At 42.1% G+C, this 12,524-nt stretch overlaps 1 protein-coding gene across 1 annotated transcript in view; it reads left to right on the top strand.

Annotated features, from left to right (window-relative positions):
* Positions 1–512: 512 nt before the first annotated feature.
* dhh (desert hedgehog signaling molecule) overlaps positions 513–12,524 on the top strand; it is a 92,220-nt gene continuing 80,208 nt past the window's right edge. The window contains exon 1 of the mRNA XM_041180275.1: positions 513–821. Within this exon, the coding sequence (XP_041036209.1) occupies positions 513–821 (309 nt within the window). The remainder of the gene's footprint in view (positions 822–12,524) is intronic.

Below are 12,524 nucleotides of genomic sequence, written 5' to 3' on the forward strand. Positions count from 1 at the left end.
AAATCCCGCATTCTGTCCCCACAGAAACGAGAGATTGAACATATTCCCGATCAGGTAGCAATCCATCCATTCGGACATGATGCTACTTTTCTTTAATCAGGGTTGACTTTTGCCTAAGGTCAATTATTTGTTTATGAATCGGCTGTAGCAAGGGATCGGGTCCACCTCTGATTTCCCCTCTCCCCTGGGACTGAAGAGGGTTCTTGTTGAATGTATTGTTTTGATTGGGGGTGGCTTGGGTTGAGGGGAGTGGGGGCTTATAGGGACAGAGCTGTCAATTAACAGGGGAGGGGGGAATCTTGGCTTGTACTTTCTGTCTGTCTCACACAAGGAGGTGACCAGGCGGCAACGCGCCGGATGAGGGACTGCCTCTCTTGGTGGCGCGTCGCTGCTTTATTTTAGTTCCATGGCTGTGCCGGTGAGGGGAGTGTGTGTCTATCTCCGGTAGTGTGCGCTAGTCCTCCGGGAGCAGCCGATTTCAAAGAGATCTGCAGCCGACTAGAGGCGGGGAGATGCAGCCGGGCTCTGAATTAGCTCGCTTCGGTCTACTTTACTGCTGCTGCTGCTGCCTCCTGGTCCCGGTCCAGAGCTGTGGACCCGGCCGGGGTTACGGCAGGAGGAGAGCGTCCCGAAAACTCACCCCTCTTCTCTACAAGCAATTCATCCCCAATGTTGCCGAGAAGACCCTGGGGGCTAGCGGCAGATCCGAGGGCAAAATCAGCCGCAATTCCGAGAAATTCAAGGAACTGACTCCCAACTACAACCCTGACATTATATTTAAAGACGAAGAGGACACAGGGGCTGATCGCCTGATGACACAGGTAAGAGGAATTGTGCCATTCAACCAGGGCTGAGCGAGCACGAATTAAAACCCATCGGATTGAATAGATTTGCCCCTCCTTTTTAAATTATTGATTGAGATTTAGATTATGAAGAGGAACCACAGAACCAAGAGCTGGGACTCAATAGCCACATCCTTGTCTTTTTTTTATCCAGCCAGCGCCATTTAGAAGGGATAGCACATCGTGTGTTTAATTCATTATTTATTCCCTTCCAAGCTCTTTCAGAATTTTTGAAGCATTGTTATTTTTTGTTTATTACTGGGGACTGGGGGTTATTTGATCCTGCTATTTTTTTTTAAAGAATGTTGCTCTTTGGAAGGTTGGGTTCTAATTTTTGGAATGAATTATTCTGTCATTTTGGGAGCCCCACGTTTTGAAGGTTGCCAAGGGATTTCTAATTCCCTTTCCTCCCCTGCAAGGTGTAACTCTTCGCATCCTGTCATAAACTGACCCCCCGCGCCATTCAAGAGCACTTTATACATGGCAACTGCTTCCAAAAATAAATAAGAAACATCATATGTTTTGATTGAAGCTAGAGGGTAGTGTTGGAAATGTATTATTTAACGAGAGATGCTGCGGGCTCCATCATCTCTTTTCTATATATAGACAATGACCATGGAGCATAGCTTCAGTGAAAGAACGAGCTGGAGTATAGCTTTAGGACAAAACAAACATGCAACACCCTGAAATGTATGTGATGTAGAGTTTAATGTGGAAAGCAAGCTCCTGATCTTTGCTACCGCCTTTTCCTCTCTCTCTCAGCCACTTTTTTCTCCCTCTCTCTGACCATTACTGAGGTGACCTCTAACCAGCCAAGACTGGCTGCGAGATGCTCAGGACTCGATACCATGGTGACTAGAGCCTGCATCCCGACCTTCTGGAGACTGGGTCGGGATCAGACAGTCCTGCATCCCGTTGCTATGGAGATGGGGGCCGGGATGAGGCCGCCTCGGGGCCCCTGGAGTGTCATCACGTCCTCTTACATCTCTCTCAGATCCCGCAGACCCCCCTCGCTGCTGCACCACACTCTCCCTCTCTCTCTCTGTGCCGGAACATCGCTCTCACTCTGTCTCTCCGTCAGTTGTTGCCTCGCACGGGATGAATGGATGAAGGTCTCCGACTGCCTCGAATCTCATCTATTTGTGTGTGTGTGTGTGTGTGTGCTGTAGCAGGAGTTTTAACCGCTCGTTGCTTTCTGTTGACCTTGAGCTGCTCAGTTTTCGTGTTAAGATGGGCAGAGCGGCCGAGGAGACAGCGAGCAGCCCCTGGGGAGGGGGGGGGGGGGGGGGGAGGTTTGGGGGAGGGGGATGAGACCCTGAATTTTACACACACACTTAAAACAGGAGCGATGACACTAGCTTCTAAACACCATTCCAGTTCTGACACCGAGAATGCTTGGGTTATCAGATTCACCAAAAATAAAAGTCAACTTCTACTTTAGGGCGAATATGGTTTGAGATGCTTTTGAATTTAGTGACCGAGGTCGCTTTACACATTCACCAACGCGAGCTGGTATTTTCTACTGTACCATTTTGTAAGTATAAAATATTTTGAAAAGCTTGGCTGGCGAATGTTTTGTGCCCATTCATGGTGCCAGCCCGAGCTATTTCCCTTGTACTAATTGGTCAAACGGAATTCTAATCAGGTTTTCAATTGTTCTTCCCCATTGTTCAGTTGGGCAAATGCTCCACTTGGTAACACAGAGCCACTGTAGACTGGAGAGGGTTAGGGTTCATGTTAAATTAGTCAGAGTGCACCACTGGCCCCAACATCTTCAGGCCAAAGAAAGGGTGGGGTTGGGGGAATATGGGACAGGGTTCCTGCTCCTCATCACTGTCCTGAAACCTCTCTGTTAGAATTATGTGTGGGATACCAATGGAGGGGACAGTGCTGGCCAGGTTGTGATGGTTATGTGAAGGAATAGCTCTGACCCTCAGGGTTACTTGAGTGAAATATCAGAGAACATTTGGAATCGTTTCTTAATGTGTTGTTGGCTTAGAAAAGGAAGAAAATAGGAAGGGAAATAAATGAATGATATTTAATTCTACACTGCCTGAGGAAGCTAATAATTTTAGCTCTATCGAGAGCAGGTTCACTTCAGATGCTGGTGACCCAATCTGACATGACCTCTGATTTTAATTGGGATGGATCTCCCCTCCTAAATCAGCCTTTACAGTTGGGGTATTACATTATCCATCCACGAAGATGCTGATCTTTACTTTCCAGCCAACATCAACATGCGATTCTCATCAGCCATTTCTATAGTCTGCTGCAAACATCTCTCTTGAGCTAGGCGGTGGGCATTTTACTGTGATGAATTATATCCACACCGTTTACTAAGTCAATTGCTCCAGCCCTGCAACAGGTTTGAGTTTGCAGCATCAAGTCAAACGTGTGATACGTAGCATGTTGATAGATAGATAGTTATTTTCTTACTCTCATCTTTGAACTTGAGGGTAACAGAATGCTTGTAATTAAAAATGGCAATAAAATGATGAAATTAATCCTTTTACAGTCATCCCTGATATGATAACTTTCTGCTCCAATCCATTTTTATTGCATAAACAGACAATCTTAATTCAAGTTTGCGTCTTGATAAAAATGTCATTCTCCCCATGAATTAAGTGTTTGTAACTGTCTGGATCAATCACAGTGAGCTCAATGCAACATAATCATTTCCTTTGAATACAAAAGGACCATTATTTAATCGTAAAATGCAAATTCACACGATTATGCCAGGGTGCACATTCACTTTTATTTTCTTTCCACTCCCCCTAGTTTTCTCTCTCCTCTCCATTGATTTGAAAAGCAGTAAGATGCAGGGCCACAGTTCCATGGGCTTTGGTGGCCCTCTGGTACTTCACCCAGGTGGCTATTCTTCATGACTGAGCGTTGATAGTAATTGGTAGCAAGCCCCTTGGACTGTGGGCTTGATCCTGGTCCTCTCTAGAATCCACAGCTGCACCCCTTGGTCGGAGTTATTGGGCAACAGTCAGGGATGTGAAGACCAATTGTAGCGCATTCCTTGGCTGATATCCAATAGTTCATCATGCAAAAATCTATTCTGGAACTGACTTATGCTATATAGTTAGGTACTACAACATACATTCTTTTGTTCAAAATTATGAAGGCTTTTGAGTGTTCAAAATTTTGATGAGCTTTTGTAAACAAGAAGAAACGCTCTCCGCCAGCAGGAGGTCGTTAATCAGAGGACACAGATTGAAGGTAATTGGCAAAAGAACCAGAAGGGAGTGGAGAATTTCTCTTTTACGCATCAGTTTATGATCTGGAATGTGCTGCCTGAAAGGGTAGTAGAAGCAGATTCAAATGTAACTTTCAAGAAGGAATTGGCTATCTAGTTGAAAAGGAAAACACTGCAGGGCTTTGGGGGTAAGAACAAGGGAATGGGACTAATTGGATAGCTCCTTCAAAGAGCCAGCACAAGCACGATAGGTCAAATGGCCTCCTTCTGTGCCATCTGATCTTATGAACACATTGTGGTATCTGTAGGACTCACACTTGCTACTTTGAGGAATTTATTTTTGCCAAAATACATGTGACATGCTTAAGCGTGAAGAAGAGAATGCGTCTGTCACTGTTGCAAATTAAACATAACTATTAAGAGTGTATAGAGTTACAACCTCCCCAAAATTCACCTGATGCATGAGAAAAGCTGTTTAATGTAAAAAGGGCAACAGAAACACACATGATCCTCTGAGAAAGGATGTTGTTTTAACTTTACTGTTTCAAAGGGTTAATGATGGGTGAGACTTCCCATTTCAACCCCAAAATGAGTTCCACAATCAGGACCTGATTGTCAGGAAATGTTTAACATAAGTACATCATTCACTTAATCTGTGTCGTTTATTGTCAGAAACTTGCCCCTTTGTTGTTTTCAGTTTCCTTTTACTGACTTCTTTTTGGAAGTGGTTGTATAATTTCAGAATTGTTCAAGATTTAAATGTCGGGGGAATCATTTAAATGCCAGTTTTTCACAATTGCCATTGTTTCTTTTGCTAACCAGGGAAAGCAAAAGTGGTCAGCAAGTTGGGGATACCATAGCCTATCAACTAGGAAAAAGATCTGACATGGAGCAGGCCCCTAGAGAACAATAAAGGAGGCAATAGGAAAAAAAAACTTTTATTTTTTTAAAGGCCTTTGCACATTTATTGTAACTGTAAGAAGCTGTTAAGAAAATGTCACAAAACAGCAATGAGGGAATGCAGAGGTTTTAAATATAGCACTGATTTTCTCCCTTTGCACTGGCCCTCCCTCTCTTTCCAGGCCACAAACACCTGTCCCTTGCAAACTTTCAACTCAAAGCACCTGACAAAATGCAAACCAATATATTTTTATTTTCAAAAGAATTGTCCAATTCTTATTTTTTTTACTTGCTTTAGTACTATTACCATAATATTCATATTGTCTAATGTGTATATTATTCATAATGTCACTCACACACTGTTAGGTACAGGGAGCAGACATATAATTCTATAAATCAGGTTATTTTCAAAGGGCTAAAGTTTTGTAAGAGGAGAACAAGTTTAATGGGTTTCTTTATGTCTTTAGTTTGTACCTGGCCACTTGGGCAAAAACATGATGAACATGCACGATAGTTTAGTTTGCACTTAAAAAAGACATTTTGCTGAAGCTTTTTGCCTTGCACTCATCAGGACAATCGCAAGAATACCAATGTCGGGGGGGGGGGGGGGGGGGGTGGGGAAACAACTTTATGCTGTATGAGAAGAGAGTGCCGATTGTTTGGAACTGGACTCTGATTGGTAGAGGCATTGCCATGGAGAATTCACCAGTTAATGGTGACTGACAGTTAACTGCCAAGCATTGTTTGAAATTTTGAAACTTGGAAGTTAACTGTCAGTCACCATTAACTGGTGCATTCTCCATGGCAATGCCTCTATCAAGCAGAGTCCAGTTGCCAACCAATCAGCACTCCCTTCTCATACAGTATAAAGTTGTTGCTTCCCCGGACATTGGTATTCTTGCGATTGTCCTGATGAGTGCAAGACAAAAAGCTTCGACAAAATGTATTTTTTCAGCAACACTCAAGTCCTGTACTATCAAATGACTATCAGTTTAGTTTTCATGATAATTGGGCAAAGGCAAAAGCCACAAAAATAAGGAAAATTTCCCTATTGGCTATAGCTATTGTGTTTCTGACATACACAGTTTAACTCTCTGTACTATAATTACCTATTTTAATTGGGAAAGTAAATAGCTACCATTAAAAGTAGGCAGCCCAAATCCCAGAGTGCAATATAGCAGCCCTGAGATGGACACTCTGACATTTGGGGATGAAATTTGTCTTCGGTGATAGCACACCTATAATACATTTTACCTTCCACCCAATTGAAGTTAATGGAGAAGATGGTTATCACCCATTTTACCTAAGTGGTATATCACACACACATTATACTGCCTAGCCCATACAATCTGAAATTCCCTGCCTAAGCCCGTCCACCTCTTCATCTCTAGGGACTAGATAAGTGCAAGTTTTATAATGATCAATGATCCATTTGCTGAGAACTCCATAAACTACATACTAACTTTTGAATTGCTTGTCATGTTTAGAATATGGGACTTACTACCACAGGGTGTAGTTGAGGCAAAAAGCTTAGATTCTTTCAGAAGGAAGCTAGACGAGTACATGAGAGAAAAGAGAATAGAAAGATATGCTGAGAGACTGAGATGAGGTAAATGGAATTAGACCTGTATGGAGTATAAACCCCAGCACGGGCTAAGTGGGTTATTTTTGTGCTGCATATTCTATGTAATTCTTAGTAAGACCATTTCTTTCTTAAAGCTGTTTATGTTATTTGGAAAACTTGAGAAACTTTTCTCAGGGTTAAGGTTTTGCTTAAACCAATTAAAATAAATCAAACTTATTTTAATTGATCTGTTGTACTGTTTGTCTAAATATATTGATTCAATCAATAACTCATCGAAGAGTGCAGGACAGTTACTATTTTAACTTGCATTCAATTGCAAATCACATTAGAATAACATTCACAGGAATATTTTAGTATATAAGTAAGGTAATTGTTGAACAGATTAATTGTGAATAGTGTTATTCACCTCCATGGGGCTGCAGAATGGACATTTTCTTCTTACCTTTTGTTTGCGTCCTTATTCTTTTGCTTCTTAAACAGGTTCTATTGTGAAAGCAAAAAACAATATCGTTAATCAGATACAAAACATGCAATGATTAGAAGACCAACTGATTATGGCTGTACATGTCTCAAACAGTGCTTTATTAAAAATTTGAACAGATTGTTCAAATGCAATTTGCATTGTGAGAAAATTATATAAAAGATTAAAAACCACATCTATAGATGTCACAAACACAAGTAGGAAATTGATAAATAATTATCAAACAGCTTGCTTTTTCTTAGGGGATGAGCATGTTTGGCAAGGACGATTGGAAAAGGCAATAGCCAAACTTCAAGATAACCCCCTTCCCCGCCAAAACTCCCAGAATACCATTGTAAGATTTCCCATTCTAACTCTTGCCATATACTTTATTGAGTGACACTGCAATTGGCAATTTTGTATTGTCACCTCATCCACAAGTGCTGGATTGAGATTGCCCAAACCCATTTAGGTTCTCAGGATCAGACAGAAGAAACATGCCTCTCCTCCAGTTTGGGTTGGATTTGAACTCATGGATAAATGTTATTATCCAGCACTATCAATGTAGAGCTTTGCACAGCAGGAGTGCTTATCGAGAACTTGGGCACGAATACCAGTTTTCTGTCTGGGAATGCTAAATTGTAACATTTATCCCTTCGATCCCGTATTCTCAGCTACTGTGCCATGCAAGCTCTGTAAAGCAACTTTAACAATCCTGTTTCCTTCCCTGTGCCGACACCCCACCCCACGCCCCCTCCGGCATGGACCATACAACATTCTGTTTCTGTGCAGTGTATTATACTAGTATTGCTGCTTTTGCCAAATCGGGACGTGCAATAATTATTTCTATTGCTTTCATTTGAGAAGTCAAGCCGCTCTGTCAGGAGTTAAATGTATTATAATGTGATTTAAAGTCTGGAACAGAAATGGTCGTATGCTAGTGGGAATGATTTCAATTTGGACTAGGAGATCTGAGTTTAATGTAATCTACTGTAAAATTAGAAAACAGGATTTGTTCAAACTATAAAGGTTTCGTGTTGCACACGTGTAGTACAGGCAGGACTATCTGAGAAGTTAAAAAGTAAATTTTGCAACACTGTAGTTGCTAGCAAATTCTTTATAATGCCCTGGGCAATATCTATAATTCTGCTGAAACAGCAGGTAGAGAGCTCAAGCTTTGGTTTCATAGCAGGAAGCCATTCACAGCATCTACATCCAGCTTCACACACGGGACAGATCAGAGTGTTACCACAGGACCATGTTGCTGTTGTATTTTTCTTCATTACTTATTGTAAAACATACATTTCCAGTTGGCTGTTTATCGCTACATTTGATCACTTTACCAGAAAAATTTATGTTGACGTCAGGAATACAGTATTCACTTTGTGCAAATTCCCAAATTCTGCTAAATGAGAAGCCTCCTTATTACTAAACTGAATCCAGCTTTTGGGGATATTCATTTGACATTTGTATTGAAATAATGGCATAGATCAGTCATAAGTTCTGAAAAACTGCCAGCAAAATATATTTACAGTGGACCCTCCGAAGCTTTGTTTTGATTTACCAGTCAAGTATTTGATATTTCTTAAATTTTCTTTTCTCCTCTAGTTATTTTCCTCTTTGTCATTAAGGCACTGACTGTGTTGGGGGCGGTTTCATTGGTGTTGACTGTCTTCTGGTACCTTGATCAAGTGGCTATTAAGCTAAGTCAGTGAGTGTTGACACATTACTTGAATTGTGAATGGTATAGGCAAGTCTGATTGTGTCCTCTCTCAATGGTGATACATTTTTTCCAAAAAATATACTTTGTTCAAAAATTTTATAAAAGTAACAGTTAAAATGTGATTTATTTCTTGCAATATACTCCAAGGTGTTTACAATTACAGATTATATTTACAATTACATTTCATTTCAAACATTCTGCAATGCATTACAGCTCAAGGGGTTTTGCATGTTTCCAGCTCCTCAGTGCAGTATTGCGGGAGGGCCTAGACAGTGGCCTTTCCCTTTGAGCCTTTGCTGCAGCTGCCCCAAGCTTTAGTGCGTCGCTCAGCACATAGACCTGGAGCTTGGAATGTGCCAGTCAGCAACACTCTGTCGTGGACAGCTCTTTGCACTGAAAGACTAGCAAGTTTTTTTTTATTCGTTCACGGGATGTGGGCATTACTGGTGAAGCCAGCATTTATTGCCCACCCTAATTACCCTTGAGAAGGTGGTGGTGAGCTGCCTTCTTGAACCACTGCAGTCCATGTGGTGTAGGTACGCCCACAATGCTGTTAGGGAGGGAGTTCCAGGACTTTGACCCAGTGAGAGTGAAGGAACGGCGATATATTTCCAAGTCAGGATGGTGAGTGGCTTGGAGGGGAACTTCCAGGTGGTGGCGTTCCCATCTATCTACTGCTCTTGTCATTCTAGGTGGTAGAGGTCCCAGGTTTGGAAGGTGCCATCTAAGGAGCCTTGGTGAGTTGCTACAGTGGATCTTGTAGATGGTACACACTGCTGCTATTGTGCGTCAGTGGTGGAGGGAGTAAATGTTTAAGGTGGTGGATGAGGTGAGTTACTAGCAGCAGAATTTCCAGCCTCTGACCTGCTCTTGTAGCCACAGTATTTATATGGCCGGTCCCGTTCAGTTTCTGGTCAAGATGTTGATAGTGGGGATTCAGTGATGGTAATGCCATTTAATGTCAGTATAGGGCAGTCCAAAGGGCATCTTTCACTGTGTTGATGGCCCCCCAGCAGCAGTTGATGTTTATCTCAGTGTGATTCCCTGGGAACAGCCCGAAGAGCACTGTGTCCTGTGCCACAGAGATGTTCAGGATGAACCTTGACAAAAACCATCGCATCTCTTTCCAGACCTTCTTTGCAAAAGCACATTCCACAAGGAGGTAGGTAACAGTCTCTTCACCAACTCAGCTGCCTCGAAGACAGAATGTGGTTGTGCTGAGACTCCAGGCATACAGGAAGGAACTGATGGTAAGGGCCCTTCTCACCATCAGCCAAGTTAGGTCTTAGCGCTTGTTTGAAAGTTCTGGTGAAGAGGTGTTCTGCCAAATGACTTTGATAGTCTGCTTAGGGAACCATCTGATAGGATCAACCATCTCCTTTTCCCGCAGGGATTCGGATGTTACGTGTAGACCACTAATTGATGGACTTAAAGGTGTTTTTCTACATAAACATCTCCATGAGGGTTAGGTGGTATGACATGGTCTAACTGAATGGAGCATTCTGTGGCAATGTGATCAAACACATCCTTCGCTACACCAGGCACAGCTAGAGCCTCAGCATGTAGCGACATTTAGTGTTAATGTACCGAGGGTCTAAGTAGCTGCACACAAAGATGGCCATCAGACTGAGGATGACATTGGGTACTCTTTTCTCCCCTTTATCTGGTCGTTTGTACATCCGCGTGGACATGGTGCATTTTAAATCCACAGATCAAGAGAAGATAACTTGGTGACCTCTGCGCAGGAGCCTGGTATGGTCCAGACCTGTGCTACATAGAGCAACACAGAGCACCTCTTATCTGATGACCAGATTCCTGCCCATAATGAAAAAGCACCATTCCCAAGTGTCCAGTTTCTTTTTCACCATGGCTATATGCTCCTCCCAGCTCTTGGCGCAGGCCCTGCCCCTCTGAGCCATATTCTCTGAACTTTCAGGCAGTCTGACCTGATGGTGAAGGGGACAGAGGATCAGTCGACCCAGTTCCCAAAGAACATGCTCTTGCCACGATTTACTGAGGTCAACTGTAGCAACTCCACTGCCGTTGTGACTTAGATCAGTTAAATCAGCACTGCCTGGGGAGCGATTTTGGGACTTTCCTAGTCTGTGTGGCCCAGGTCCACATAAGGCATTGATTATATCATTGGAACCATCAGCGAAGCCTTGATCAGCTAATTCTAAGCAGATTCTAATCATAATACATCTCCTGTGGTGTTTACTATTGCAAAAAGTGAATGTGGAACCTACTTCAAGGCCTTTGCATAAACCTCAGCTCTCCAACATTCTGCTGCCTGTATCCCAGCCTGACCCACATCAAGTCCTTGCTGATTTGTTGGTCTCCTAATGCATCCAATTTAAAATTCTGATCCTCATGTTTAAATTTCTTCATGGCATCACCCCTCCTTACCTCTGTAATCTACTCCAGCCATACAACTAGCCAAAGCCCTGCTCCCCCAATCCATCACCCTGAAATTTTTGTCCCTCCAACTCTGGCCTTATGTGCATCCATTTCCTCTTTTTAAGCCACCATTGGTGCTGTGCCTTCAGCTATCTAGGTCCCATGCGTTAGAATTCTGTCATTAAACTCCTCCTTCAAGATCCTCCTTAAAACCCACTGAACTTGTGCTCTCCCCTTCTATTATCCCCTTCTTTGCTTGACATCCATCCGGTTACACCACCTGAAGTGTGTTGGGGTATTTTTCTACAGCTAAAGGTGCTTTGTGAATGCAAGTTGTTGTTGGGAGGTGTAACTGAATATTCATTAATTTGAATAGTTTAAGGAAGGTTGTATTTAATGGGGGTGAGTGGCGGATTAGGGAGAGGTGGAGGTAAATCACAATGAAGCCTGCAGGATTGCAAATACTTGTTGCAGTCCTACAACTCTACAGCACAGAAATATGATGTAATATTGTCCTGTTGGATGACTTTTGATTCCAGTGGTACGGGAGGTTGATGGATCAATGTGCTGCACTGTAGAGTGACAGGATGCAGGTTCATACTGACTATTCCCCACACAGCGAATTCCCCAACATAGCTGGCTTGCCAGGGGATGTCATTAAATGGAATAAAACTTCTCGGAGGGAAACCAAATTTAAAAAAAACTCAAATCTGTGTGCACCTCATCCTAAGCCTCTCTTAATTTTATAATTTTACTGGTTTGAGCACATCAATATATAACATGTACACATGCAATTCCTTTGTGTAGCATTTTAGTGGAAATGATTTTAAATGGGTCAACTTGGCTGCTATAATACTGAACAAAGTAATTTTATTTGAATGTGTTAAGCCTTTGTATGCTAGTACTTGCACAGAGTAATTTCAAGGTCAGAGTCTATAAGAATGATAATTGAATAGATTTTAAGCACTTTTCTATTATGAATCAGATTTTGGGAGAGCAACATTCAAATGCCCTTTGTGAACTGCTTTCCCTGATTGACAGCCTGATTTAGCACCACTCTCCCTGTAGGCCTAGCGAAGATAAGTCGTAAAGAGGACACTATTCCTGGGTATACATACGTGATCTCATCTCAGTACACTGCACATAGCAAAAGATTTTAAAATTATGAAACCTCAATTTAAAATACTGTGTGAAAACGTTCGCTTTTTAAGCTAAATTATTTTCTACATGCAACTGGAACGATAAGGTAATTCAATCTAGTGTCTGTAATGGACAGCAACTGATACAAATCTTTTTCCACTGCTTCCTTCAACATTGTAGTTATTGCATGGCACAGAATGTAAAAGATTTAAGGAGGTTAGTACATAATTTTTAATTAACAAATGTAATCTGCTTTTACAGAAATGGAAATAATG

The sequence above is a fragment of the Carcharodon carcharias genome, chromosome X, assembly GCF_017639515.1.
Source record: "Carcharodon carcharias isolate sCarCar2 chromosome X, sCarCar2.pri, whole genome shotgun sequence".
NCBI lineage: Eukaryota > Metazoa > Chordata > Chondrichthyes > Lamniformes > Lamnidae > Carcharodon > Carcharodon carcharias.